A 24970-nucleotide genomic window follows, 5' to 3' on the forward strand; every position below is an offset into this window, starting at 1 on the left:
GCCGGGTGACGTCAGAGGTCATATGACCGGCCGGGGCCGTCGCCAGTCTCCCGAGCGCGGAGTGCCGCCGCCCCCCGCCGCCCTCGCCGCCGTTCCGCGCTCCCGCCTGTGCCGCCTCGTCCCGTCCCTTGCCCCCGCCATGGCTCGCGCCCAGGGCGCGCGGGGGCTGCTCGCGGCGGCCGCCCTGCTCGGTAAGGAGGGGGGCGGGGCGGCCGCGGCCTGTGGCGGCGCCCGGCGGGGCGGCCGAGGCAGGGGGGAGGGGTCGCCGCGGCCTGTGGCGGCCCCGGGGCCGGCGGCGCGGGAGGCGGCACCGGGGCGCCGGCTGTCACTGGAAGCCCGCCCGCGGGCTCCCGCCTGCCGCTGCCATGCCGGGGCGGTGACTGACGCGGGGTCCCGGGCCTCCGGGGGGGCAGGCCCGCCCGCGGGGGTGCCCGGCTGCAGGGGGGGCGGCGGGGCCTCTGGGGAGGTGACCGCTCCCTCCCGCTCCTGGCGCCGGGGCCCGGCAGCGCCCGGGAGCCGCGGGCAGCGACGGGAGGTGCAGGGGGGAGGATGGAGGGGCGGCGGCGGCGCCTGGCGGGGGGACCCGTGCCGTGCCCGGGGACGCTTGTGTGGGCACCGGCACTGGATCCAGGGACAGCGCTCCGGGAGCAGCCTGACAGTGCGCCTTTTCCCCTCACGAGGTGTGGAAATGCAGGAACTACTGATGTCATTGCTGGGAAGTAGCGCTCTTCTGTAGGGCACGTAGTGCTCCCGCACTTGATGGCTTTCGTCTTGCTGTATCTTGAGTGAAATCCGAAATGTCGTTGGAATAGAGAGCTTTTAGCGCCTTGTTTGTTAGTGCAGCACAACTGTTTTATGAGGAAGTGTCTTGCTTGTTTACCGATGGCTACCTTGCTTTGGGTCTCTTGCCTTGAAAGCCACATCATGCGACACTATCAAGTTTCTGAAATGTGGCTTTGGCAGCAAAGCAAACTTCTTCAGCAGCTACTAAGAGTATTTCCTGAATAAAGCAGCAGCTGAGAATGGTTATCTGCTGTCATTTTGGAGTTTATGACAGTCTTTGAAATTCTTTTAAGTTTTTCTTTGGTAATAAATATCTTTATTGTTGTTGACTGTACTTTGGTTTTGCTGAGCCTGAAAGATGTCACTCACGAGGGGCACTGAGGGGTTCAGATATCCAGCTTTTGCAAGCCGGTGGCTTACACTGCTCTCTGGCTTGCGTTTTAGGATTGACAACTTAAGTGGCATTGAACTGGTGTTGTAGTGGGAATTCTTTGTATAGCTTGTTAGTACAGTTAAGGCTTAAATGAAGAATTGCTTTTGCTTGACTTCTGATCAGCCTGCGTAGTTTTAAAGTGGTACCACAGATATTTTCTGGAACCGTAGTAGTCTTTCCCTGCTTAATTAGCAGTTACAGATACGATTCAGTGCATTAGATTTGTCACTTTCTGGCATGTGAAACGTGTTCGGTTTCTGCAGCTGAGGCAACAGACTAGTTTATTTTACTACAGAGTAACTATTTACTGACAGTTAGGGCTTTGTTCCAGTGTCTAGTAGCTGGGTATTTCTGCATAACTTTATATTAAAGGGGAAAACTTTGTGGTGCAAAGAGACCCCTTCTTGAAGTACAGATGGTGTGTCTACCATCTTGTGCCAGAGTGTGGGACTCCGGCTGTAGTGACAGGAGAAGAAATGAGATAATGAGAAGATAGGAGCTGAATTCTTTAGAGTTTATAGCTTGTTTGCAGCCTTTTAGTCATCTGAGTGAACACTGATGAGGATAGGGTAATGAACACAGGACACTGGAGGATTAGCATGGGTGGGTCAGGTGTGAAAGCTTCTTTGGCAATACCTTGAGTTTGAGACAATAGAATTATTTTTTTTCTCTCCAGAATACCTCACCACACCTCACTTACTGTTTCAGTTTTCCATTCACATTGAGCAGCAAGCACTAAGCTGAATATTTCATATGTCAGCATTATGTATTTTGTGATTAATCTCCTCACCAACATCAAATGTGCATATGGAATGAAAAAGATCTAGGTAGTACAGTGATAAATACAGGGGAAAAGGGGACAACGGGAAATGAAGTACCTCCCCTCAAATTTAGCTGCTGCTTTTTGAAATACAGAGGAAGATGGTGCTTGTCTGTTGTTGAACACAATGGGTCAGCTGAATTGTGTACCAGGCCCAACAGAGCTGCTTGTGAGTCCTAAAGCACCTGTAGTTCTTTTTCCTTACTGAAACACAAACACATCAGAGAAAACATTTCTGAAAATCTGAGTTTAGAGTCAGATGTAGATTCAGTATTGGAGAGTAAATAATGAAGTGTCTGAGATTTGGGGAAGGAAAAATGCATTTGACAAGGTAGTGTGATGCTATTTCAGGGTTATTGGCACATAATCCATGTGTTTCTATTGCACAACTCAAGTCCAAAGGGGAATTTCAAACCTTTCAAACACAGTAAAGAGAAACTTGGACAATACATTCCAGCCAGTGAGTAATTTGGTGTTGTATTGTTTTCCTCAGTTTTAGCATTGCTAGCTGCGTGGAACTGAGGCAGAGTATAAATTAGTTTTCAGAAAATACAACTGCTTTTACATTGTGCGACTTTGAAAAATTATTTTACCAAATGCTGTCCTTAACATAGTGTTTGCTTAATACCTTCTTTAAGTGTGTTGACACAGTCTCTAAGGATCTGAATTTGTGTGCTAGTCTCGGGCCTGTTGTCATGCGATAGGTTACTCAGCTTGACTTTGGCAGCTTTTGTGACTTGTAAAGTAACTTCTTACCTACTAAGAACTCTGCAGGCTCCCTGACATGCTGCTTTTGAGATATGTTCCCTGGGTTCCTGTTCAGGCTGACAGAGAAGTTTTATTTTTGGTGTTAACCTGTTTCTAGATTGTTCTGTAGTGAATAGGATGTTTGCGAATCAGTAGCAGGTGGTAAATGGAAGAATTACCTCCAGGTACAGAGGAACCCTGCTCAAAGAAAAGATGGATATTTTATTGAGAAGTTAACTAATTATCTCTATTAAGCTTTTCTATGTTGTAAAAGATAACTTATTTCTAGCACTAAGAAGGCATGCCTCACCTTAGTTTATTGCACCTTAACTGCCAACAGTTTGTCTTGAGTCAGACATGATTATTTGAAAATTTCTTGAGAAATCTTGAAGTCATAATGGATTTCATGGTATTTATTCTCTTGGCGGGAGACACTTTTGGGTATGTGAGTGGCAGTAGTTACAACAGCTGTTTGCACACTTTATTGTATTATCTTAATTCTAAATTATATATCTTAAAATGTACCTTATGTTTTGGTAAACCAGATTTCCATGGTTTTTGTGCACCTGACTTCAAGATGGACTGGTGTCCTTTTCAGTCTAAGGGTAACAATTTCTTAACCTTCTCTGTCACTTGATAGCACCACTGACTGTCAGTACTACTTTTTCTACTGTAATTTGAAGTGTGAGAATGTTAGTAGCACCCCAGCAGTAGAGTACAGTTTCAGACATGGTTCAGCTCTGTGCAGTGGACTCTTGTCTAGCTGTGCCCTCTCCATTGTTCAGGCTTGAGCACAGCAGTCTGCGCTTAAGTCTATTGTATTAGACTTCAGTGGCTTCTGATTTCTTAATAAGGCAGAATTCAGTCTGTGTAATGTGGGAACACCAGGATGTCTTTACTTTTCTTGACAGGGGTGAGATCTAATCTTCTCTCAACAGGACTAGGAGAGTGGTTTTACTCAGGCAGATTATCTTTTTTTTTAATATCCTCTCCTGTGGGGAGGCTTTCTCTTTAAATTGTCAACACAGTATGCCTTCCTCCAAAATGTTGTTTGGGGCTGTCAGTTACCTTGAAGGATGTGTGTTAGTTGTGTGGTGTGAAATAGCAGTACTAACCAGAGCAAGTGCAAAACGGACTTGTGTGCGTGCTGGAAAGGGTCTAGCCATGAGAGTTCAGACCTTCCAGTGGACTCATGTAATCAGCTGCTGTAGAGCTATCCCAAGACTTCCTTCCTCTAGATAGGAAACATAAAAAAGATTCATGTGACTAAACTTGAGGCAGTTGTGCAATTCTCTGGCCAAATGGCAAGTGTACAGCTGCTAAATAGCCTTTCCTTTATAATGCTTTTGTACTTTTATTAAATTTGTTTATAAAGGCAGAGGTTATTAATTTGCAAACTTGAATTGACAAACAAACATTTACTGCTTTAACAGAAATCAACACTATCAAAACTAATGTGAGGCAGCATTAATTTGTTAGTTGGCAAGGAAGTATCTTCTAGGGCTGGATCAGGAACTTGTTATAATCAAGTGCTGCACCTGCACAAGTGCCGCTGATTCTCTTCTCCCATAAAGTATTCCATCCTTGAATTAAGCTCTCTTCCCCCTTTCCAGCACTGTTTGTGAAGTGAGTCCAACCTTGTCTTTTCCTGCTATGCTTTCCAGATAGCCAGCGCTCAGTTTTCTGAGTCTGCTGGTGACAGGTAAGTGTAAGTCATCATTTTATGAAGACCATCTTGTCTCAGGTAGAGCGGTTCATGCATTAAGTCTGTCAAGGCGTTTTCCTGTTTTCAGTTGTTTCCCAGAGATGTATAGTTAGTAAATAGTGTGATCTTTCAAGAAATACATTATTTTTTAAGTTCTTGGGTTTTTTTTCTGTACTATCCCAAGGTGGTATAGATCCTGCATCTTAAGCAAATGATCTTGACTTGGTGTTCTGAGAAAGGACTTGTACAAGGTATCCCTCTGGGAGCGGTGCTTACATTAGAAGACAGGTGATTAGAGGAGAGCATAACTCCTCAGAAATTTTTCCATGGTCTTCTCTGGCATAGATTTAAGAGTCTAAAGTGGTGACTAAGGTCACTGCTTTTCTGCTTTGTTCACAAAATGACACTGAGATGACAGGATCCTTCTGAACCATCAGAATGAGTAAATTGCTGGATACTTCTAATCGCACCTACAATAGAAAAACATTCTTTAAGTAAAACCCAGCATTTCTTATCTCCTTGGATTAATGCCCCATAGATAGCAGCGTCTGCTGTGCATACCATAAGAACATCTGGGCAGAGGTGCAGGGCAACACAACAGCGCTGTAGCTCAGGTAGTGATTGTGTAGTGCCGGCGTGGGTCAGCAAGCATCACTTACCTTCGGAGCAGCGTTGCACAGTAATTACAGGGTGGGCTGTAGCCAGAGAGGCTTTGATGGGTGTGACCAGGCTGTGGGGGTGATACTCTGAACGGCTCTTGAGATGCCTGTGGGGAGCCGGTAGCTGGGTTATGCTGCAGCCGTGGTTTTCCTCCCTGATGCCATAGGCTTTCAGTGTAACTGCGAACAGTCTCATCATCCACTGGATAATCTATATCGCTTAAATTACTGATGACATGAAATACGTGCCCAGCTGGATTTGGATGGCTTGCTGTCCTTTCTTCCAAGAGGGAGGAAGAAATATGCTGAAGAGGTTTTTACTTATGCAGGAAACATGACTATAGTAACAAAACCCAAGGTGTATGAAAGTAGCTTTTGTTTGAGATCCTTACTGACAATGTTCCATGTTTCTGATGGAAATTGGAGACAAAGTTGAATCATTAACTATAGTAACTGAAGTCTTGTTTGCAAGCAGTGTAAACAGTTGCCATTGCATTTTTAGAGCACAACCATCCTTCATCTTTGTCCCATAGTAGGTTTCCATTGTATGGGAGAGTAATGCAAGGGTAGCTGTAGTTGGCTATCAGGATTTCAGTTATAAGTGAAAGCATCTTTGTGTGGTAAAGAGATGGGGAATCTAGCGATTCTAAGAGTCATATTCAAAAGGGCTTAGATTTAGATTGTTCAGATGTGCTAGATTTTTCTGTTAGCTTTGTAGTTTTCAGTTTAAAACAAACTTCACCTTTTGAGGTAGATACTGTTAAGATAAATTGCTATATAACCAAGGAAGTATTAGTTTTGTTTGTTTGTTGTATCAGAGTGTTAATGCACTGTGCTTGTTTTTTTGATGTAGGTATGTTAGATAAGGATGCTGGATTTAATTCAAGTGACGCATCCAGCTGTTGCTTCTACAGTTTCACCTTCAATCTTTTCTTGCATGAGGCTGTAATTTCAGAAATGAGGCATAAAGGAAGAGCTTATTTTATGATTTTAAATTGAAAATATGCAGCTAGAATAAATGTGTAAGCAGCCCTTTTTCAAAACCTATTGGAATACAAAGGACACATCTGAACTAAGTGAAATTTGTTTGATGCAAGTACATTTTTGATGATTCCTCTTCTAGATACTCATAATGTAGTATTTCCAGCTAAGTGAATAATGGACTTCACAAAACTTACTTTTTGCTGTTGAAAAGTCTAGGAGCATTTCAGTTCTGTAAATCTGAAATATTGCCCCTGCTCTTCCACAGATAGTTGTAAAATAGGGCACAGCAGTTTATGAAGAAGAACATTTAAAGTCTGAAGTTAAGGAGCTGGAGGTTGTATCTGTTTCTGTGTTAAGTAGCAAAGAATGATATTATGAGAAGTAAAAGCACTATTCTCAACTCGTAGATATGCCATGATAAAATTGAGCAATACTTTATGTAACTTAATTAGAAATATTCCCAGGACAGATTGATTCAGCATCAGTTTGCTTTTCTGTATTCTTGACATTTTGACTGTAGGCTCTTACTATTTGTGGTCTGGTGGTGATTCATGCATTAATCACTAGTCAACACTGAAACTGCCTTCACAAACTCAACAGCTGCTTTTCTGCAAAACCCAGGGAGCTGTTCGTCTGCCTTAAACTGGCTGGAGCAACGAGTAGGCAGAACCTTCTTTCCTTCAGTGTCTTGACTTGTTCTTTAGTGGTTTTTTGCTAGTTTTTCTTTGCCCCTGTAGTCTTCACACTTTCCTCTGCATTCCTCTGAGACCATGGGAGCAGATGATGCTGCAGCACAGTGCTCTCTGATCGCCATCCTTACGCACATCGGCTTACTTGCAGTGGAACAGCCCTCTTGCCACTTCAAGGACAGCTCAGTGTCTCGTGCTTGATGTGTCTGTCTCATCACTGACACTGCAAATCCAGCAGCTGCCGAACATTTCTCAAGGAGTGGGGGTTTATAGCGTTTGTTCCACACTAACGAAATTGGGATTCGTGTCATGGTGTGAACTTAACATTCCAAAAATCTAGTAGTTTTGCAGGTGATACATTTTACTGTTTGTTCACACCCTTTATTTTCTTACTACTTAAGCTTGCTGAAAGTGATTTATCAGCTCTTCATTCCCAGACTCTGGCTTCCATTTGCTTTCTGGTACTTCTGCATTGTCTTTTGTTGTTCTCCGAATCATTTATAATGGGCAGGTCTGTCACATTTTCCTGTAGGTCAGCAATATTTTTCTTAATTGTTTCTCAGTCTTTTATTTCTCTTGCAGTTTTAATTTTTTTTTCTTCTTTCATTCTTTACTGTCTATTATTTTTTTATTTTTAGCTCTAATTTTGCCAAGATTTTTAATAGCTGTCAAACAAGGGAGTCTGCATGTGCACTGAAGGCTTTCATTCTAGTATGTTTTCCATTGGTAGTGTTAGTTCAAGTAGCCATGGACTATTATTGCCTGCCTCTGTGCTAGAAATCTTCAGAAAAGCGTAAGCAGCTTGCTCTTGAGAAAAGAAGGGGTTGGGTAAAATGTAACCAAGTTACAGATGTGAACTCAAACTGAAGGCAATTTTGCAAATTGAAACTTCCATGTGAAGGAGCATTGACTGTTTAAAGTACTGCTCTAAACTGCAATGAATAAAATTTTCTTTGTGAATATATGTTCCTTAATGAACATTATGAAGTGGACATAAAGGCAAAGGTAGGACAGTTTTGCTGTGAAATATCAGTTTTCTACAGTACCCATTCTTAAGCAATTTGTTTCTTTTCTCTGTCTTTGGTTTCAAGTCAAGGCTCTTCAAACAGCTGCATAAAGTGTACTAATTCCAGCTTAAGCTTTGGCCCCCTTTGGTGCTGGGGAGGATACATTGTTGCTAAGGGGAAGGCAACAAGGGAAAATGCTTGCTGAGTGCCAGAGAAATTGTTCCCGATGTGTTCCTACAACTGAAGGGCCTTCTACCAAAGTCCGGATGGCAGAAGTCCAGTTTTTCATAATAATTGTCTTAACACAAATGTACGCACCATCATTTTGTAGTGAAAAGTTTTAAAATTGGGATTTGCTTTTAGAAAACTTCTTAGGGAGGGAAGCTAGCTAATGGATAATCTCTTAGCTGGATCTTTTTGCTGTATCAGCAGTTGAATGGATTAGCACGTTTGACTCTTTAAAGCTTATTTGCTGGAGATAGTGGTTTATGTCCTAGAGCTGCACTTTTATCAGGTTTTCTGCAAGACTGAAGTTGTTGCGAATGCAAGCTGATAAAGTGCTAGCATGAAAATGTTGCAGGCTTTTTGCAGTGAGGCTTGTTTTACATGTGTGTGGTGACAGACTGAGAATCAGAAAAATTAAAATTCTACAATAAAGAACTCTGAACACCTTGGTATGATTTCCGATACAGGAGATCTGTCTGGTTAGCCCTTACTGCAAATGAAGTATGAGACAACCAGCTTTCTGGCTGTCTCCAGCCTGCTGCAACATGTCCCCTAGGTGAAGCTTCTTTGGCAGTGGATGCTGCTGTCAGAAAGGATGATTCTGCACTGCTCTTGCTGCGTGTTCTTACCCTGTTAATTCAGTACTAGTGTGGGCAGTTGTACTAGTGCTCTGAGCCCTGGGGCTGGAGGGGAGCAAGTTGGGGAAAAGCTTTTGTCAGCAGCTCAGTCAGAGGTTAGCTTAAACCAGTCAAGAAAACAGAACCTCGGTCTGTGTCAAGGTCTTGGCACCCATCCTCCTATCAAGTGCAGAAAGCGTGATGACAGTAAAGAGAGGTTCTCCTGGCAAGGGTGACATGCTCTGTCACACCATTTTTGGCAGTCCATCCAAAACATCTGCAGTCAACCCAAGCTTTCTAAATGCTGCATTCAGTGCATGTACAGCTGAGTGTCCTGGTACAGCAGCGGGAGTAAAGGCTGCGTGGTGTGCTGCTGGGGAAGGCTGAGTGCTATGTGAGTGCAGGATCAAATATGCTAAGTCAATTCTGGCTGAAGCTTGCAAAATAGTCACTGTGTAGGGTAAATGCTGCGTAGCTGCCTTGAACAGTATGACTGGTGTTTGTTGCAAGTTTTCCTTAGCCTCTGAGGACCCAGACAACAGTTCTGGTTTGGATGGCTTTGTCTTTTCATAAATGGGGTGTTAAATTTGTCCTCTGCATTAGGGATGTTGAAGCTAGTATAGAAACTGTTAATGCCCAAGTTTCCAAACTCAAGTGCTACTTAGGATGTACTCCCAAAATGTACAGTTGTACATTTTTGTCTGTTCGGGATCAAAAATAAAGGTTTGTCACACCAAGTTAACCACTTGTCATTCTTAACAGGCTTTTTACAGGTGTCGTCTTCATTTGAGGTGAAAGATTCAAGTGGTAAGGTCTGCATAATCGCTGATCTGACAGTAGCCTTCTCGGTGGAATACAAAAGCAGTGGGCAAAAAGAGGTAAGGGGAGGCGATATCTCACTGCTTGTCTCTAACTTGTGTTTGTAAAATGTGTGTGGTATTTCTGCATGTGTACAGCATTCAAATTTTTTACAACTAAGCATGTAAAACTGCTTCAGCAGAGATTTCCCCCCCTCCCGGTCATGTTGCATCAACTTTTCTTTATTACTGATGCTTCTTCTAACTAAGCAACAGGGTTCAGGCTGCCTGAAACCACCAGAAATAATAATGTGTGAAATTCCTTTTGTAACTGAAATTCCACACCAATCTGATAGGTAGTTAAAGTAGCTTTCATTGGAACTGTAAAGGCAAAAATGCTTACCAGTTGTCTTTTGGTGAACTCGGTCATATTTACATGGACTAAATCTGAACTGAAGTGGCTGTTGATGTGTAGCTTTTAAACTTCCCTTTAATCTGTGATCTTCTCACTTGGCAAATCTCTGTTTCAGTGTGTCTACAGATTAGTGCAGTGCTTGCAAGCTGTTCCATGTTAACAGGAAAAGCCTGTTAATGGAAAGTTAAGAATTTTTATTTATAAATACTCTGCTTTTCAGTTTACTTTTTTGGTATCTCACTACTGAACAGGAATTGTGGATTATTTATAATCTCATTGCAGTTGCATGTTTTGAGGCACTCTTGTTGAAGTTGATTTTTTTTTCTAGCTATCCTACTACTTTGCCAGTGATGCACTAGGTATGTGTGATTTATGCTGAGAGTTCTGTTGCGTAGTCAGCTTTTTCAGTGGTGCTGATAGCCTGAAAACTTGCTGATACTGGTATACAAGTTTGCGTTCAGAGGTGACTGCTTTCATAACATGTTTTTGGCTGTTTATTCTTGTAAGCAGTAAATTCAGAACTTCCCAGTAAACATTGTGTTGGTCTTCAGGTACCATATTACTTCTCAACGTGTAATAAACACAAAAGTATTGTAGCCAAACTATGTAGGCTGTATCAGTTGCTTTTGGGTTTGCTCAATTGTATGACAAGAAGCAAAGCTTAAATTCTCTTGTTTTTCCCGTTTCCAGAGTTTGCCAGATTTGATTCACCTAGTTCAGATGTACCTGCAAATTCATAGTGCTAGTTCAGGGGTAAAAAAAGTCTTAAGAGGTGCTGTATGTACTGTTTTGTCCTCAGATTTCAGGGAGCAATATTCTTAGAAATCCAAGTGCCAGTAACATGCTACTTCCCATATACAGGTATGTAAGTAGACATCTTACAGCATGTATGAATGTCAGCTGCATGTTTTATAACGGTTTCATAGGATATTTAAAAAGCAGTAAGAAAAAGCTGTTACACCATCCCATTTAAATGTGTTTTGTTTTCTACCCCACAGTTTGCATACTTTTTTCTTCCACAAAATGCTACAGTAGATCCACAGAGCTCATGTGGTAAAGATAACACATCTCATCCACTTCTGGTGTTGGCTTTTGGAGCAGGACATTCATTAAGCCTGAATTTCTCAGAATCTGCAGACAAGTACCAAGTTGAAGAGCTAGTTTTCCACTACAATCTGTCAGATGCAACTTTATTCCATAATTCAACTGCAGGTAAAATGAGAACTTCCTGTTCTCATTGTGTAACCCTTCCAGATGTAATACTGATTTGTTTCTGTAAATACTGTTAACATACTAATGCAATTTAATCTTTTTACAGGTGAAATGAAGAGAGTATCACATAAAACTATTATTCAGGCATATATGGGCACAAAATACAGATGCATCAGCTCCAAGCATGTCAATATGAAGAATGTGAACATTACTTTTAGCAATGTTACTTTGGAAGCCTATCTCACAAATGGCAATTTCAGTGTGAACAGTAGGTATCTTGCAGCAGAAAATGTACGCGGTGAGCTAGTGTTTCCAGTAATAGATTATTTCCTTTTAAGTCTTTATTAATCGTATTAGGCAAGTACAAGCTGGATCTGAAGCTGTGATAACAGCATCTTTCTAAATGAATGGAGTTGCTTCAGGTTTTCTCTGTAGGGGTGTCACCATCCACGACTAGAAGACAGGGCACTGTGTTCCCGTGGGTTTTGTATAGGTATTTGGGAACATTCCTTCTGTTAATGAGTGTTTGCAGGAGTAAACAGGTGCCGCAGCAGGTCGACTGGGCCCATAGCCAAAATCCTAGTTTAAGAAGTATCCAGTAATTTCCAAGTATTATGCCTCCACCAAAGTAATTTGAACTAGTTACTGTGTGCTTTGGGGAAAATTGGTGGTAAATGGCAGACAATGGAAACTGGCCTGTAGGGCGCAGATATGTACACGTTCCTACAGGAGGCTTTATCTAAACTGTAACAGTGATGTTCTTTCTCTGTCAGGCTCAATCACAAAGCAATTTTTTGTACTGATTGCTTGTATTGAAAAGCATTTTGGAATTTTACTGCTGTAATGATTAGAAGAAGATTAACTACTTCATGGTGTGCTCATGTCCTTTGCTTTTGTGGCAACAGTCTTCAATCATAAAGAGCTATGTAAACTGATCACCCATGCTATCGTAAGGAGTGATAAGTCTTTGCTTTACTTTTGGGGCAAGTAAGAAGTCTTTATCTTCTCTGGGGAATGTAGAACTTTTCTTATGCTGTTAATCCCATTTATGCACCTTTTAAGTTGAAATGAATCTTAAAAACTAGGGTAGTTAGTGCTGGCATGCGATGGATAAATTGAACAAGTGCCTTCTACAGGAGTATCTCAACCTGTATGTCTGAAAAGTGCCTTGCCTGATGCATGATAATACTGGCATTGAGTTCTTTTATGGCTGCCTCACGTGACTGGCTCAGATTTTGGTGTGTGTTGTTCTCTTGATCAGCCTTTTCCATTTAATTAACTAGGCCACAGCAAAGATGTGGACCTACATTTGTCATTTCAAAAAAACTTGATTTCTGATTCCAGTATTCAAAACTCATGTCACTTTTTAATTACGATGTCTTGATCCCATTACCATAATGAAGTGTAAGTGATCAGTTATCAGCAGGCCTGAACATAAGCCACGATACTGAGGAAAGCTTCTTTAACTTCTACAAAACCTCCCTACTGTGTGATACTTTTAAGACCACCTATTATATGTTCTTACGTAGTCCTTTAGTTTTAAAAAAAGTAATATATTATTTCTGGAAGGTATTCCTTATGCAGCACAAGTTTGTCAGCATTTGCTTTATTTTCTGTTCTTATACTTTCTTCTCTTGTTATTTTAGAGTAGTATAAATGCTTTAATTTGCCACGATCGCTTCCCCAAAGTTGCTTTTCTCCATCCTGTGGTACCACTGTCTTGATGAAACTATTGATCCTCAGAAAACCTACGTGATTTCCTATGATCCTGGGATAAACACTGGTCTGAATTCAATCTTTTTGTTTTGGAGTTTCTTTTTTGTTTCCACATTCCTGTTACCCATACTGCCATGTGCAGTTTTTTCTTCGAATTGGCATCATCTCTACATTTTTACTGCTGTTTTGGGTCTGCAGCCAGATATTTTTTCCATTCCTACCACACAGTGAACTATCTCTCTCTTGTGGTTTTGTGGTTTTTTGGGGTTTTGTTTGGTGTTTTTTTTTTTAATTCAGATGGTTAAAGAATTCTCACTTTATTCTTTTTTTAAAATCTTCTTGACCCTGAAATCACGTTGTTCTTTCCAGATCAGTTTCTTCTTTTCATTTTTGGAGGCTTGAAACTTCCCCCGTCCTTTTGGCAGCTAGTTATCGATATTCTTTTCACAGCAGCTTTTTCATTAGAGAATATTTCTGCTGCTGATCTGGGCAAGGCTTACTGAAGGGAAGAGGAGTCAATATTTAGTGCATCTGTGTATCGTTAGTGATAGTAGCTTCTGTCGGTGTACCTAGAAGTTAGTGACTGAGGTTACGGTAGTGATTATCTGCAGATCTGAAGAATAGGCAGCTTTCATTTTATCTGTGTTGATAGTTTTGTCAGCTGCTTTCCTGTAACTCTGAAGAAGACATATCTCATCTTCAAGTATGTCTCAAAGTTACTAGGAGCTATGCTGTAAATCAGTTCAGTAAAAATACTGTACAAGACTCCACCTGAGACAAACTTAGAGCTGAAGTGATTTGGTCATTTCCATCTCTGTCAACTTGAGTCAGAGGCTGCATGTCTTGAGGTCCTGGAGATGAAGGGAAATTCTCCCTTGAAGTGTCAGGTAAAGTTGCTGTTCGGTTTATTTATTAGGGAAATGATCACATGTTGGGACCTGAGCAGTATTAGTCTACAAAAGATAGGGTTGTTCCTCTGTTCATCCACCTTCCCTCTGCTTTTTGTCTTTCCAGAAATGGAGTAGAAATAGGAAAGCATGCTATGTTGGAGTCTGTGTGACTTCAGAAGGTGTGGTTAGAATTCTTCTTTCTTGAGCCATAATCGAAAGTTAAGTTGCTGTTAAGAAGCTAGTTATTAGATATCTACAAGATACATATATGGGTTACATTTTAGAGGTAGGCCTTTTGAGTCAGAATTGACTGCTGCAGCAGTTGCTGTTGTCCTTATAAAGTTGCAAGCTGTTATCTCTGACATGTGGACATGACCTTGGCTTGGAACATGGAAGCGTCTACAATAATGCCTTTACTATGACCTTTGGTCTTGGCTTAGATGTTCAGTGCAGGAACCTTCTTGGCTCCCAGATCAAGTTAATAATAACTTGTGGCTAATAAATTGGAGTCACTGTTCTTTCTCTCTTCTTTTGCCTTGGAAGTTGCTGCTGAACTGGATGACAAGAGAAGGCAGTCTTACACATCTTCACTCAGCCGTGTACCCCCGGTGGTGGGTGGCTACTAATGCAGGACTAAAGGGAGGGTGAACATGAGAGGATGTAGCAGAACACTTGCCATGCGAAACAGTGTCTTAAAATCCCTTTCTTTAAGGATAGAAGAGCCACAGCATTGCTGTGAGGACTTGAGAGGTCCAGTATTATTTTAATGTTACTGTGGGTATTGCCAAAATAATGACATAGGGTCCTTGCAACCTGGAAGTGTAACTGAGGGAGGGGGAGGAGGACAGCACATCTTCTGGGAGGCAGTTTTTAACAGTGGGCAGGAAAACTGTTCCTCTGCTTCTAGCACACAAGTGCCCACCAGAGTGTCTGAGGGGTACTCCTCTCAGCCTTGCTGTGAGCATACGGCAGGAACGCTGGCTCTGTCGTGTGGCAGTGTCTTATTTATCCTGACTTGATGGCAAAGTGAAATGACAGGCGTGAATGAAAGCAAGTGCGGTCACCATGAACTTCTGTAAATGACAGCAGAGGTGTCATTTTCAGATGCCAGGCTTTAAAAGTGTCTCAAACTTTGCAAGAGAGTTTAGGTAATGCTTTACCATTGTGTTTCTCAGCTTTTATTATCATGTTAGGAAAAGCTGCTTGAAATTATCCTCTTTTTCCCTTGAGGTTTAAAAAAGTAGATCATCCCACAGCTTAATTTTCTTTGGTAATAACAGTTTTCCTTTCTCTCCAGAGACAGAATGCGCTGAAGATATGGTCTCTACTACTGCTGTAGTGCCTACAACTCCTAGACATACTACTAGCCAGGTTCCAACTAGCCCAGCACCGACTGAATCACCTCCAAATCCTGCAGTTGGTAAATACAATGTGACTGGTCCAAATGGAACCTGTGTACTTGCCTACATGGGCTTACAGCTTAATATCACCTATCTAAAAAGAGATGAAAAGGTATGTTTTTTTCTTTTTTTTTTTCTTCAAAGCTTTCAGATTCCTTCTTTGGGGAAGACTGGGTAAATTATTGTAAGCTAACTTTTTTCTTTAAAAATCCCAGTTCTTTGTAGTGTTCCTTCGTGGCTGTCCTCTATTGAATTGCTTGATTTGGATTAGACCAGTGACAGTTCAGCTAGTTCTCTTCTATTGAAAGTGATCATGAAAGATTTTTCCGTTCAGTAAGGACACTTAAACTTGTCTGTCAGATCCAGTAAGTGTATACAGCCATTCCACAGAAGCATTAAAAACGGTCAAGATAAGAGCAGGGGGAAACCCTGTTATCAAAGATGCCATCTAACCAAGATTTTAAAACTGTTAAATAAAATAGAGGAATTTGGCCTGAGATGCAGCTTACGCCAGCTTGTAACTTGCACGTGGTATCTGCCCAGTGACTGCAACGTGTGGGCAAATCCGGCATTGTATGGCTGTGAGTGTAAGCAAGCTAGAAGCCGACTGAATATATGGTGATGTGTTGGTCTCTCTAAATGTCATAACTAATCCTCTTCTCTCACAGGTGGGTTTGGATTTGCTGAATTTCATACCCCATAATACAACTTCTTCTGGGAGATGCGACAATACGTCTGCCTTGTTGAATCTGACTTTTGAGAAAACGAGGGTTATCTTCCACTTTGCATTGGTAAGTATCTGAGGGTCTGCATGACATTTCACGTGGGAAAACTAACCAGGACAAGTACAACAGAAAAAAGATGCAACTACAGGAAGGGGGAGCAAATAATTCTTTTGGTTTTAATACTAGGATTTAAATTGTTTAATGCTTTATGACTGTTGTGAGGAAAAGATATGTACATGTATATCTGCACACATACACATAGCAATGTCTTTTGTTTGGAATGGGAATTGGAATGGAAAAAAAATACAAATGCGATTGTATTGCCTAGTTTCTAAAGCTTCTTGCCCAAACTGGGAATGGCCTGTGACAAGTAGGCATCTCACCTAATCGTACAGATCTGGAACGGATTTAAGTCCTCATTAATAGTACAGCCCAAGCGCCATGTGTGCTTGTCTTATGGTCTCGTCATGGTTGGGAATCCTGTTTCGCACAGCCCTGCCCCAGGGCTCTGTTAGAGTGGCGTACCCTTTGGGGACTGAAACCACTGTGTGTGTCAGACTCCTTTTAATACTCTGGGGATGTGATCGTGTTTGATCACTTGACCTGTTGCTATAAATTACTGTCCACATCTCTGTGGGGTACCTCTCTGTGGAGCTGCTTTGAATCTGTATGTGTAGCGCAGGTGAGATCATTGCACTGGCATGGGTCGGACTACACCTGTAGTTGGGGAATCAAATCAGGAGCCTGAGGGGTGACAGCCCCCCTTTTTCTTCCCCCCTTCCCTTTCCCCTCTTCCCTAAGGCACATACCTTCTGTAACTTTTCTCTCCTTAAGCTCTTCCTTTGGATGCTAATCCCAGTTGTGGACTATCCTTTGAAAACCTTTCTCAAAATGCATGCAGAATTGAACGCAAGTGTTAACAACTTATGTTGTACATCATTAGCTTAAATGACAACTACTGGTTTCTTTTTTTTAAAAAAAGAATGCAAGTACTGAAAAATTCTTCCTGCAAGGTGTGAATGTAAGCACGACTCTGCCTTCTGAAGCAAAAGGTAGGGACTTTTAAGAAACTTATTTTCTGTGACTACTTCTATAAATATTAAGGGTAGTCTGCATTAAATAACGTTAGAAATGTTGAGAATGAATGTGATGAATTTAATTAATTAAATCCATGAGCTTACAGCTCCTGTTCTTCAGCATTCTGTAATAAGACTTTCTCTTACACAGTTCCGAATTTTGAAGCATGGAACAACAGCATGAGTGAGCTGAGGGCTACAGTAGGGAACTCCTACAAGTGCAGTGCAGAGGAGAATCTCCAGGTCACAGACAAAGCCCTTGTCAATGTATTTAATGTTCAGATCCAGGTTTTCAAGATCGACGGGGACAAATTTGGGGCAGGTAAGAGGTTTACATTTGGGGGGAAACCAAGATTTGTGAAGTATACTTTGATATAAACTTAATATTTTGTAGTGAAATGTCAGCCTGTGGGTGCTATGCTGAGTCTCTGCATGCACTACTACAGATGTTGTGGAGGCTAAGAGGTCCGAGTTGAGGCTGCTGTGAGAAGTATGTGAAAAGCTTTGAAATAACTAGGACTTGTTCCTTGTGGTCCAGAGGAGAATTAAGGAAGAGCGTTAACTTTCCCTCCTAACTGTGTGCAGATAGCTGTATGAAAGGGATAGTAAAGTTCTGGGCGCTAACAGACTCTTAGTTAACGCTGTCCTCTCTGACTGTGGTGGTTAAAGCAAAACAAAACTCCCACCTGAGGAGTTGCATGGATATATTTGATGGCTAAGCTTGTGCGTAAGAGTAACAGCTCTTGATGGAAACGATTACAAACCTCTTTATTGGGCATACAACAAGTACTGGAAAGACTTTGTCCTGAATGATCACAGTTAGTGGAGGTGGCTTCCTCCTGGTTGTTGGCAAGCTAAGCTAGAAGTTAACTTGAGCCAGTTTTATCTGTGTACTGGGAGCAGAAGCTTGCAGTTCTGAATTGAGCCATCTGTTGCTGCCGTAGTGCCTAACGTGGATCTTTTTCTCTCTCCTCAGTGGAAGAGTGTCAACTGGATGAAAATAACATGCTGATCCCTATAATAGTTGGTGCAGCTCTTGCTGGTCTTGTTCTAATTGTCTTGATTGCTTACTTGATTGGCAGAAAGAGGAGCCATGCTGGATATCAAACAATTTAATGACTTGCACTAACATCTACTATAGATGAAAAGCAATTGCAAGAGCCTGGGAAAAAAGCCCCCACACATTTCCCCTGAGCTAAAATTGATATTGTAAGGGAACACCTTTTCTTGCAAATTGCTTCTTCTTTAAAGTCTGCTTTATTAAATGTGAAATCATCCTGCAGCATTTAACTATGCACAAAAATAACTTCTGAAAATTCTGGTGTTTAATTTTGCTAACTAGTTTAAATATTTACCCACTTAGAAACAAGCTAAAAGTTTTTAAGGGTGCTTTTTTGGAATTGGCATAAGGTCATGTCAGCTAAAGATTCCAGAGAGGGATGTTGCTAATTCACACTGACTCAATTTCAGAGCTCTTAACAAAGGGAAAAGGTTCAGTCTTTGTACCGCTGCCATCCAGTGATGATGTTAATTATACTGATGATGCATTGTGGGAAAAAAAAGACCCAGTAACAACTGACAAAATTGGAATTTAAAATCTAAACTCCACCTTGTCTCTTAGGTGTGTATTTTTTACTAAGCTTTAAACTCAATGCCTGGCATATGCAGGGTGTGAACGACGCAATACTCAAACCTTACAGGAACTCTTTACAATTGGACAACTCCCCTGTTTGATATTTTTGATGCTATGCCAGCTTGTTAGGAGCTGGTACTTTTTTAAAATGGGTGTTATTTTTATTTACTTTTTTTTGTAAAGTGACTTCAGTCTGTTCTGTTGGAAGGTCCAGAGAGATCCTGTTACTGCACACGTGTACAATATAGATCTCAATCTGCTGATTCTCTTGCTTTAAACTTGGCTGGGGGGTTGTACACTTTAAGGATCAGTTCTTATGTATGCATTGCCTGTAACAATGCTAATAAAGACACTTTTTTTCTGTATCTCTTAGTGTATTGCTCATGACTTTTAAAAACATTTGGCTGTTTGTTAAGTGCTAAAATCTTGGTTTGTCTCTACTTGGGATGTTTTAATGATCCTTTGTGGAGTTACGTTAACCAAGTGTGGTTTTGTTTTTTCCTCTGCGGCACAAAGGTGAGGCTGAACTGCGCATGCTTCTCCAGAACAGTCCCTTGTTTTGGACTTTGTGCTTGGAAACAGATAAAAGCTTCTGTGTATCAGTAACCTGGCATCTGGAGAAGTTAATTTTTCCATTAATTGCTGCTTGCTGAGAAATGTCAGTTTATTATTGGTCTGCCCTGCTAAGCATCACTTTCTGAAAGTGCTGCTAAGATAACTCAGTTTAAGGAATATGTAAATTACATTTTGTGTTTTATGTTGAAGTTGGATTCTTACTACAGAGTAGGAGGCGCATGTCTGTTGAGGTCTGTGTGTGTTGTCACATGCTGGAAATGAACAGTTATGTTTAAAGCTTGTCTAATTCCCTCCTGCAGCAATGTTTTGGTGTTACTGGTACTGGCTGTGCAGGGCAGGAACCAAGGCACACTGAAACACTGCACAGGACACTATTCTTCTGACAAGAGCCAAATGTATGGCAGCAAGGCTGGCATACTTTGGCTCATCTGCCCAGCTAGCTTGAAGGTACCTGGAAACTGGATTTTGCCAGTGGTGAATAAATATTTCAGCATAATATTACATAAATATTACAGCGTAGTATTTCATAATACCTGCTGCTGTGCCAAAAGTATGCTACTGCTAATGTCCTTATTCACTACTCGAGGAAAAAGGTGTCTGTCTGGTACCATGAAGGATAGATAGCTTGAAATCCTACTGTTGAGTAGCTGTCTTTACTGTTGAGAAGAGCGCTCACCTACTTCCTCTGAAACGTTGTGGGGTTTTTTTCCCTGCTGAGGAATGAAAGAAAAGCTGCAGGGGAGGGGAAAAAGAAGTCTTTTGAAAGACTTTTGAAAGAAGTTTTTTGAAAAGGAATGAAGATAGCTTTGAGTGGAATCTGGCAAGGAGTGTGGAATTAAAAGGTGAAGCTTTCCCTGGTAGTCGTTCAACAGGGTGAATAAAAAGCACAACTTGCTGGTCTCTTTTCAGTTGCCTTCCCTGCCTTCCGCGGCGTCGGAAGGTGATGGGAAGTATTTGGCCACGCGAGGGCGCTGTGGGGACAAGGAAGCAATTCCTAGGCAGCGGGCCCCAGCGGGGCTGGAGGAGGCGTAGGGCCGGGCTGCGGCTGCTTCGCTGGCTCCTGCCCAGGGCTAGGCTATTTGGACTCGCGTTAGGGTACAGCTTCGGAACTGCCCGCTGTCTCGCCCTGTCAGGGGAGAAGTCTGTTCGTGCCTGTCTTTACAAGTGTTTCTCCCCAGATTTTTAGTGACGGTGGTGTATGACATACAGCACCTGTAGTGCAAGCTTCGTATGCCAGCATGAAGTGGAAGTACAGCCTCTACTTTCAGCATCCCTTACAGCAAAGTGAGAAATGCTACTTCCAGATTTGAGTCAAATTACTTTTACCTGCTGTGCTAGAAAATCCTGAAAATGCATATAAAATACCAAGCGCAGTCATAGAGCAATTTTTGCTGCTGCTCTCTGTAGCCTGAACTTGCCCATTTCCTGCTTGCTTTACCTGAAGAGCTATTACTACACTGCACAGAGTAACTGCTAGTGAAGATGAAGATTGCCTTCCTCATTGTTGTCTTGCCCTGCACTTTGCCGTATTTATTGAGTTCCTTAAGTGACAGCAGCAAGGAAAAAGGAAGAAAGATGCTTGTATTCTAGCCTACTAACAGCAATCAGGAAAGAGATAATACACTTTACTCTCTTCCCATCAAGTGACAGGTTCTGGCAAATTAATTTATTCTGTACAAATGACAGCAGTGTCACAGTTAGTACAGTAGGAAGGATATGTAATTTTATACACCTGTTTTCTTTTAAGGTTACAAAATGCCCTGTGACTTTAAAAGGAGCGTGCTGACACTGATCATGTTCTACTCTGAAAACACTTTACTCTTTTAAAAAAAAAAAACACAACCACAAACAACAACAGAACCACCAGTTCCAGTTACCAAGTCTGACATACAGTACAAAGTGTTAACAACACTTACTTGAAAGGCAGGAAAAATTGGTCAAGTGTCAGTTAACTCATGGAAAGCTTAAAGTGTGCTTTAGTGCAAATAGAGGAATGTGTCAATTGCTGTAGTATCTGACCACCTGGTTAAATATGGTTTGTTATCCCTGAGAAAGCAACTTCTCTCTGCAAGTCTCTCTGAGTTTGTTGATTGTTGCCATGGATAAGCTTCCAGGCTCTGTGAATATTTTCTGGGGGCAAAAAGAGAAAATTCGTAGTTAAAATGCTGGATTTGGACAATGTGCTGGAATTCTCATGTAATTCTCTGAAGTGTGAAATCCCTGCTTTGATACCCATTCTGTGAAAATGTTTACTGCTGTTTGACCTCCTTGTAACAGGGTAGCATCTTTGCCTACTGTGCTGTAAAGACAAGGTAAAACTGCAGCTCTTAGCAAGAGCTGTAAGTGACACAATGACAATATAAAAGCTAGTCTGGATATAAGTGTCCAGTTAAAATTATTTTGGAAGGCATTTGTGTTGGTGGATGACAGGCATATGCAGAACATCATAAGGCATCCTGAGAAACACACTGGTGCTCTGTAGCATTACCCACATAGTGCTAGGGTAGGTTGTTCAGGTCCTGGAACATGTGCATAAAACAGTATGTTCCTACAGCAAAAACTCAGTCTTAATCCCTCAGTATACTACCTTTGCACTTCTCCTCTACCATGCTTTTCAGGGTAGTAGTGTATATGGATGTAAGAATTCAATGCAATGCCATCACACATCTGTTTTGGTTTGATATTTTTTTTTTCCTTTGGCTTGTTGCTCAGGAACAATACATTTCTTTCCACTATTTCATCTAAAACTTCTGACCAGACAAAAGCAAGGTGCCAGTTTATGCACTTCAACCTACAGTTAAGATGTGTGGCCCCCTTGCTTCTCTGTAGCTATAACTGACAACATTGGAGACAAGATTATAAATGTAACATTGGAGACAAGATTATAAATGTGCCAGCTCTGAACAGCATACTGGTAAAGCAGCCTGCATTGCAATAAACAAAAACCTACGTTTTTGTTCAGGCGGAGGGATGCATAAAATACTTGACTGTCATCACCTCTGCTGGTACTAGTATCTGTACTGCTGAAAAAAATCCCAAACAAATCCAAACCCAAAACGATGTGTTTCAAAGTTACAGAAGAACCTAAACTGTTTATTTAAATTGCCTTTGAAGCTCTCTCAGTAACCAATGCAGTTAAACTGTTTTGTTGAGCATAACTGCAATAAAGAGTAGTTAATTTTCTAAAACCAGCTGCTGTAAAATGTAATTAAGGAGAGTCCTTTAAGGACAAGTGTTTGTATCAGCCTCTGAAGTGGTGTTCTCATGGCAGTTAATATTTAACAAAATTCTTACTCTAAACTCTTTATGGAATGGGAAAACCCCTTAAACATCTTCCTTCTTAATTAAAGTTGTACCTGCAATTTATTTTTCTTTTGCTTCCTTGCTTAAAAGACTCACAAACATTAGTAAGTTAAGCTTACTTCAACATGAGCAAAAATGAAATGTAACATTAGTAACATTGAACTATGACAGATCTATGCAGAGTTCTGACATGAGCATGAAACTCTTTTGGGGGTAAGAGTCACCTGCTGGGATGTAATTTTGTGCACACTTGGTAAACAATGATAGTGGAGTTGGCCAAGTGATTTACAACAGGGTTTTTTTGCAGCTAACATGATTCAGAGCAACTCAGAAATGTAAAACAAGTGTTTTATACACATTTGGGATCCAATCTCTGAACAATTCTTAGTTAGCAATTGTCATAAGACTTGAGCACTCAGCTTCATGGGGTTTTGTATGGAAGTGAGAACCTGGTGCTACCTTTTTGTTCTGAACAATGCTTTATATTCTGGCACTATGAAGATTTATCAATGCAAGTTTAAAATTCACTTTGTTTATTCTACAGTACTCTATTATAATTAATCTGGAAAAAAAGCACAGGAACACAATCAATATAGTTCACAGAAAGAATGCACTGAGGTTGTTTTCTCATCAGCCTTCCTGCTTTAACTGATAAAAAGGGCAACAAAAATTTTTGCATGTACAACAGATGAGTGGATTGCTATATATGGATTTAGGTAATAATTATTCTTGAAAATTCTTAGAAAGGTTTGAGTTTATGTAAAAACATTCTTCATCCTTTTGCTAAGTTCAGACAGCATTTCTAAGCCCGTCTTGGTTTTAACTTGTAAAAATTAAAAGCTGCAGATGATTTACCTGCATGAAGCTGTGACACTCTGTTACAAATGTGCCTTTGGTGATCTGCTTAAATTTGTCGCATATGTCAGGAAAATTCGTGGCTTCCAAAATAAAAGCTTGGTGTTGCTTGATTAATGTTAAGGCCACGCGGAAGATGATCTTTGACCCTTCATAGAATAAACAATCCCATATTCTGAGCACAGTCTGCAGGAAAGGAGAGAATTCAGATTACAGCTTCTTGATTTCCAAGAGGTAATTAAAGCAGTACAAATGAAATAATTACGATGATTGTATAAGTAAGAGAACTTTGTTACCCATTACCTCTACTGGAAGAATGTCAATGAACAAGCATATAAACCAGCGTGACACCACTAGGGTCCACATGACTCCGTGTCTTTCCATCAGCTCTGCCACAGCTGGAACTTTCATTTTCACAAGTTCTCCAAGGACTTCCTGATCAGTTTTCAGGCCCAACATTGCAGGACTGTAATAATCTTGGAGAGAAGAAACTGGAATTGAGGAATCTGTGGATGCGATCTCGCCACAAAATTGAACAGAATGTCCTGTGCAGGGGAGTGTATAAAGGTATGCCGAGCCTACATATCTCAACTCGAAGTAAATTAAACCGTGCAACCAGATGTCTGCACTGTGGCCATACAGCACTTCCCTTTCAGCCAAGGCTAATCCCTCTACACAAACACCTCATTCATGCCTACCAAAGCATCTTCTTTCTCTCTGATGTTTTTTGGCAGGTCATTTTTCCTTCCCAATAAAAGATCACCTAGGCAGATTTTAACTGCTAGCTTCAACTACAAAAGTCTTACTAATTAACAGTTCAATCTAACCACCACCTCCTTCCCACATGTGGGGGCTGCACGCCTCCCAGTCCACACTACACCCACACAGGTAACAAAAACTCAACAAAACAACCACAACTCTAAACAACCTGTAGCCTTTAGGCTTGGTCCAGTCACAGATTGGAAATGTGACTTTTTGAGTGTCAGCTATGCAGGGGTGCTGGAGGCCTGATAACTCTTCTAGCGTGTGACATAGCCATTCAGTTAGAAGTTCTTCCTCTGTGTTTCTCTGAGCCAAGGAAATCCCACTTTTCATAGAATAATGCCAAAAGGAAGTGAATGACAGATCACTTAAGCGACATCTCTTCCTACTTACTGGCAAGACAGGGGTTGAAATTAGACCTACACCTGCACTGTTGCCCACCGCACTAAACTGTTAAATCCAACGTAAAGAACAATGAAGCACAACCCAACTGTCACTCCGCAGCCTGTTTGATAGGGTAAGCATTGTCATTACCAAGGTGCAGGCTTAATGACAATAATCTCAGTTCTATAAACAAGCAGTTACGGGTATACTTAAGGGAAGAAAAATTTTATTTCTTAAGAGTTGAGATGGTTCAGCAAAGGACAAGAATTACACAGATATTTAAGGAATTCATGTTTTTGGTTTAGATGTCGACAGAATCATTTAAGTTGGATTTGATTGCTCCAGCCCTGGGAAGCAATCCTTGGTCACTCACTAGTGCTTTGCTAGCAAGACCTATGTTATTTATATTATTTACTGAAAGAAATAACTGGTGACACAAGCACCTTTCTCTGTGTTTCTTTCCTTCACTGATTCTGGAAAGCTACAGTTCAGATTTCTCAAACTTTGTTGGTTTCTGCCAAGGTTCCTAGACATACACGGCACAGGCCAAGGATTCA

General features: G+C 41.3%; 2 protein-coding genes across 3 annotated transcripts in view; one reads left to right on the plus strand and one right to left on the minus strand.

Annotated features, from left to right (window-relative positions):
• On the plus strand, nt 1-23608 carry LAMP1 (lysosomal associated membrane protein 1). Of its 2 annotated transcripts, none has more exons than XM_080376339.1 (9): nt 1-191; nt 9432-9547; nt 10880-11093; nt 11200-11361; nt 14997-15211; nt 15768-15890; nt 16807-16876; nt 17052-17222; nt 23577-23608. In XM_080376339.1, exons 1-9 carry the CDS (start codon nt 23-25, stop codon nt 23591-23593), a joined length of 1257 nt encoding a protein of 418 aa, XP_080232465.1. In that variant the 5' UTR covers nt 1-22; the 3' UTR covers nt 23594-23608. The 2 variants fall into 2 exon arrangements, with proteins under 2 accessions (XP_080232465.1, XP_080232464.1); XM_080376338.1 differs by lacking the exon at nt 23577-23608 and adding an exon at nt 17877-18898 and having other exon boundaries at nt 3-191.
• GRTP1 (growth hormone regulated TBC protein 1) overlaps nt 18673-24970 on the minus strand; it is a 38652-nt gene continuing 32354 nt past the window's right edge. The window contains exons 6-8 of the mRNA XM_080376345.1: nt 23571-23743; nt 23268-23453; nt 18673-21239 (exon numbers count right to left, since the gene is read on the minus strand). Coding sequence (XP_080232471.1) covers nt 21150-21239; nt 23268-23453; nt 23571-23743 — 449 coding nt within the window. The 3' untranslated portion in view covers nt 18673-21149. The remainder of the gene's footprint in view (nt 21240-23267; nt 23454-23570; nt 23744-24970) is intronic.

This window comes from Falco punctatus (assembly GCF_963210335.1).
Source record: "Falco punctatus genome assembly, chromosome: 2".
Lineage (NCBI taxonomy): Eukaryota > Metazoa > Chordata > Aves > Falconiformes > Falconidae > Falco > Falco punctatus.

Coding starts and splice junctions, on each gene's coding strand:
- LAMP1 (XM_080376338.1), top strand. CDS start 23: ATGACCGGCCGGGGCCGTCGCCAGTCTCCCGAGCGCGGAGTGCCGCCG. Junction 192..9,431: donor CGCGGCGGCCGCCCTGCTCG/GTAAGGAGGGGG, acceptor CATTCTTAACAG/GCTTTTTACAGGTGTCGTCT. Junction 17,223..17,876: donor CGGGGACAAATTTGGGGCAG/GTAAGAGGTTTA, acceptor CTCTCTCCTCAG/TGGAAGAGTGTCAACTGGAT.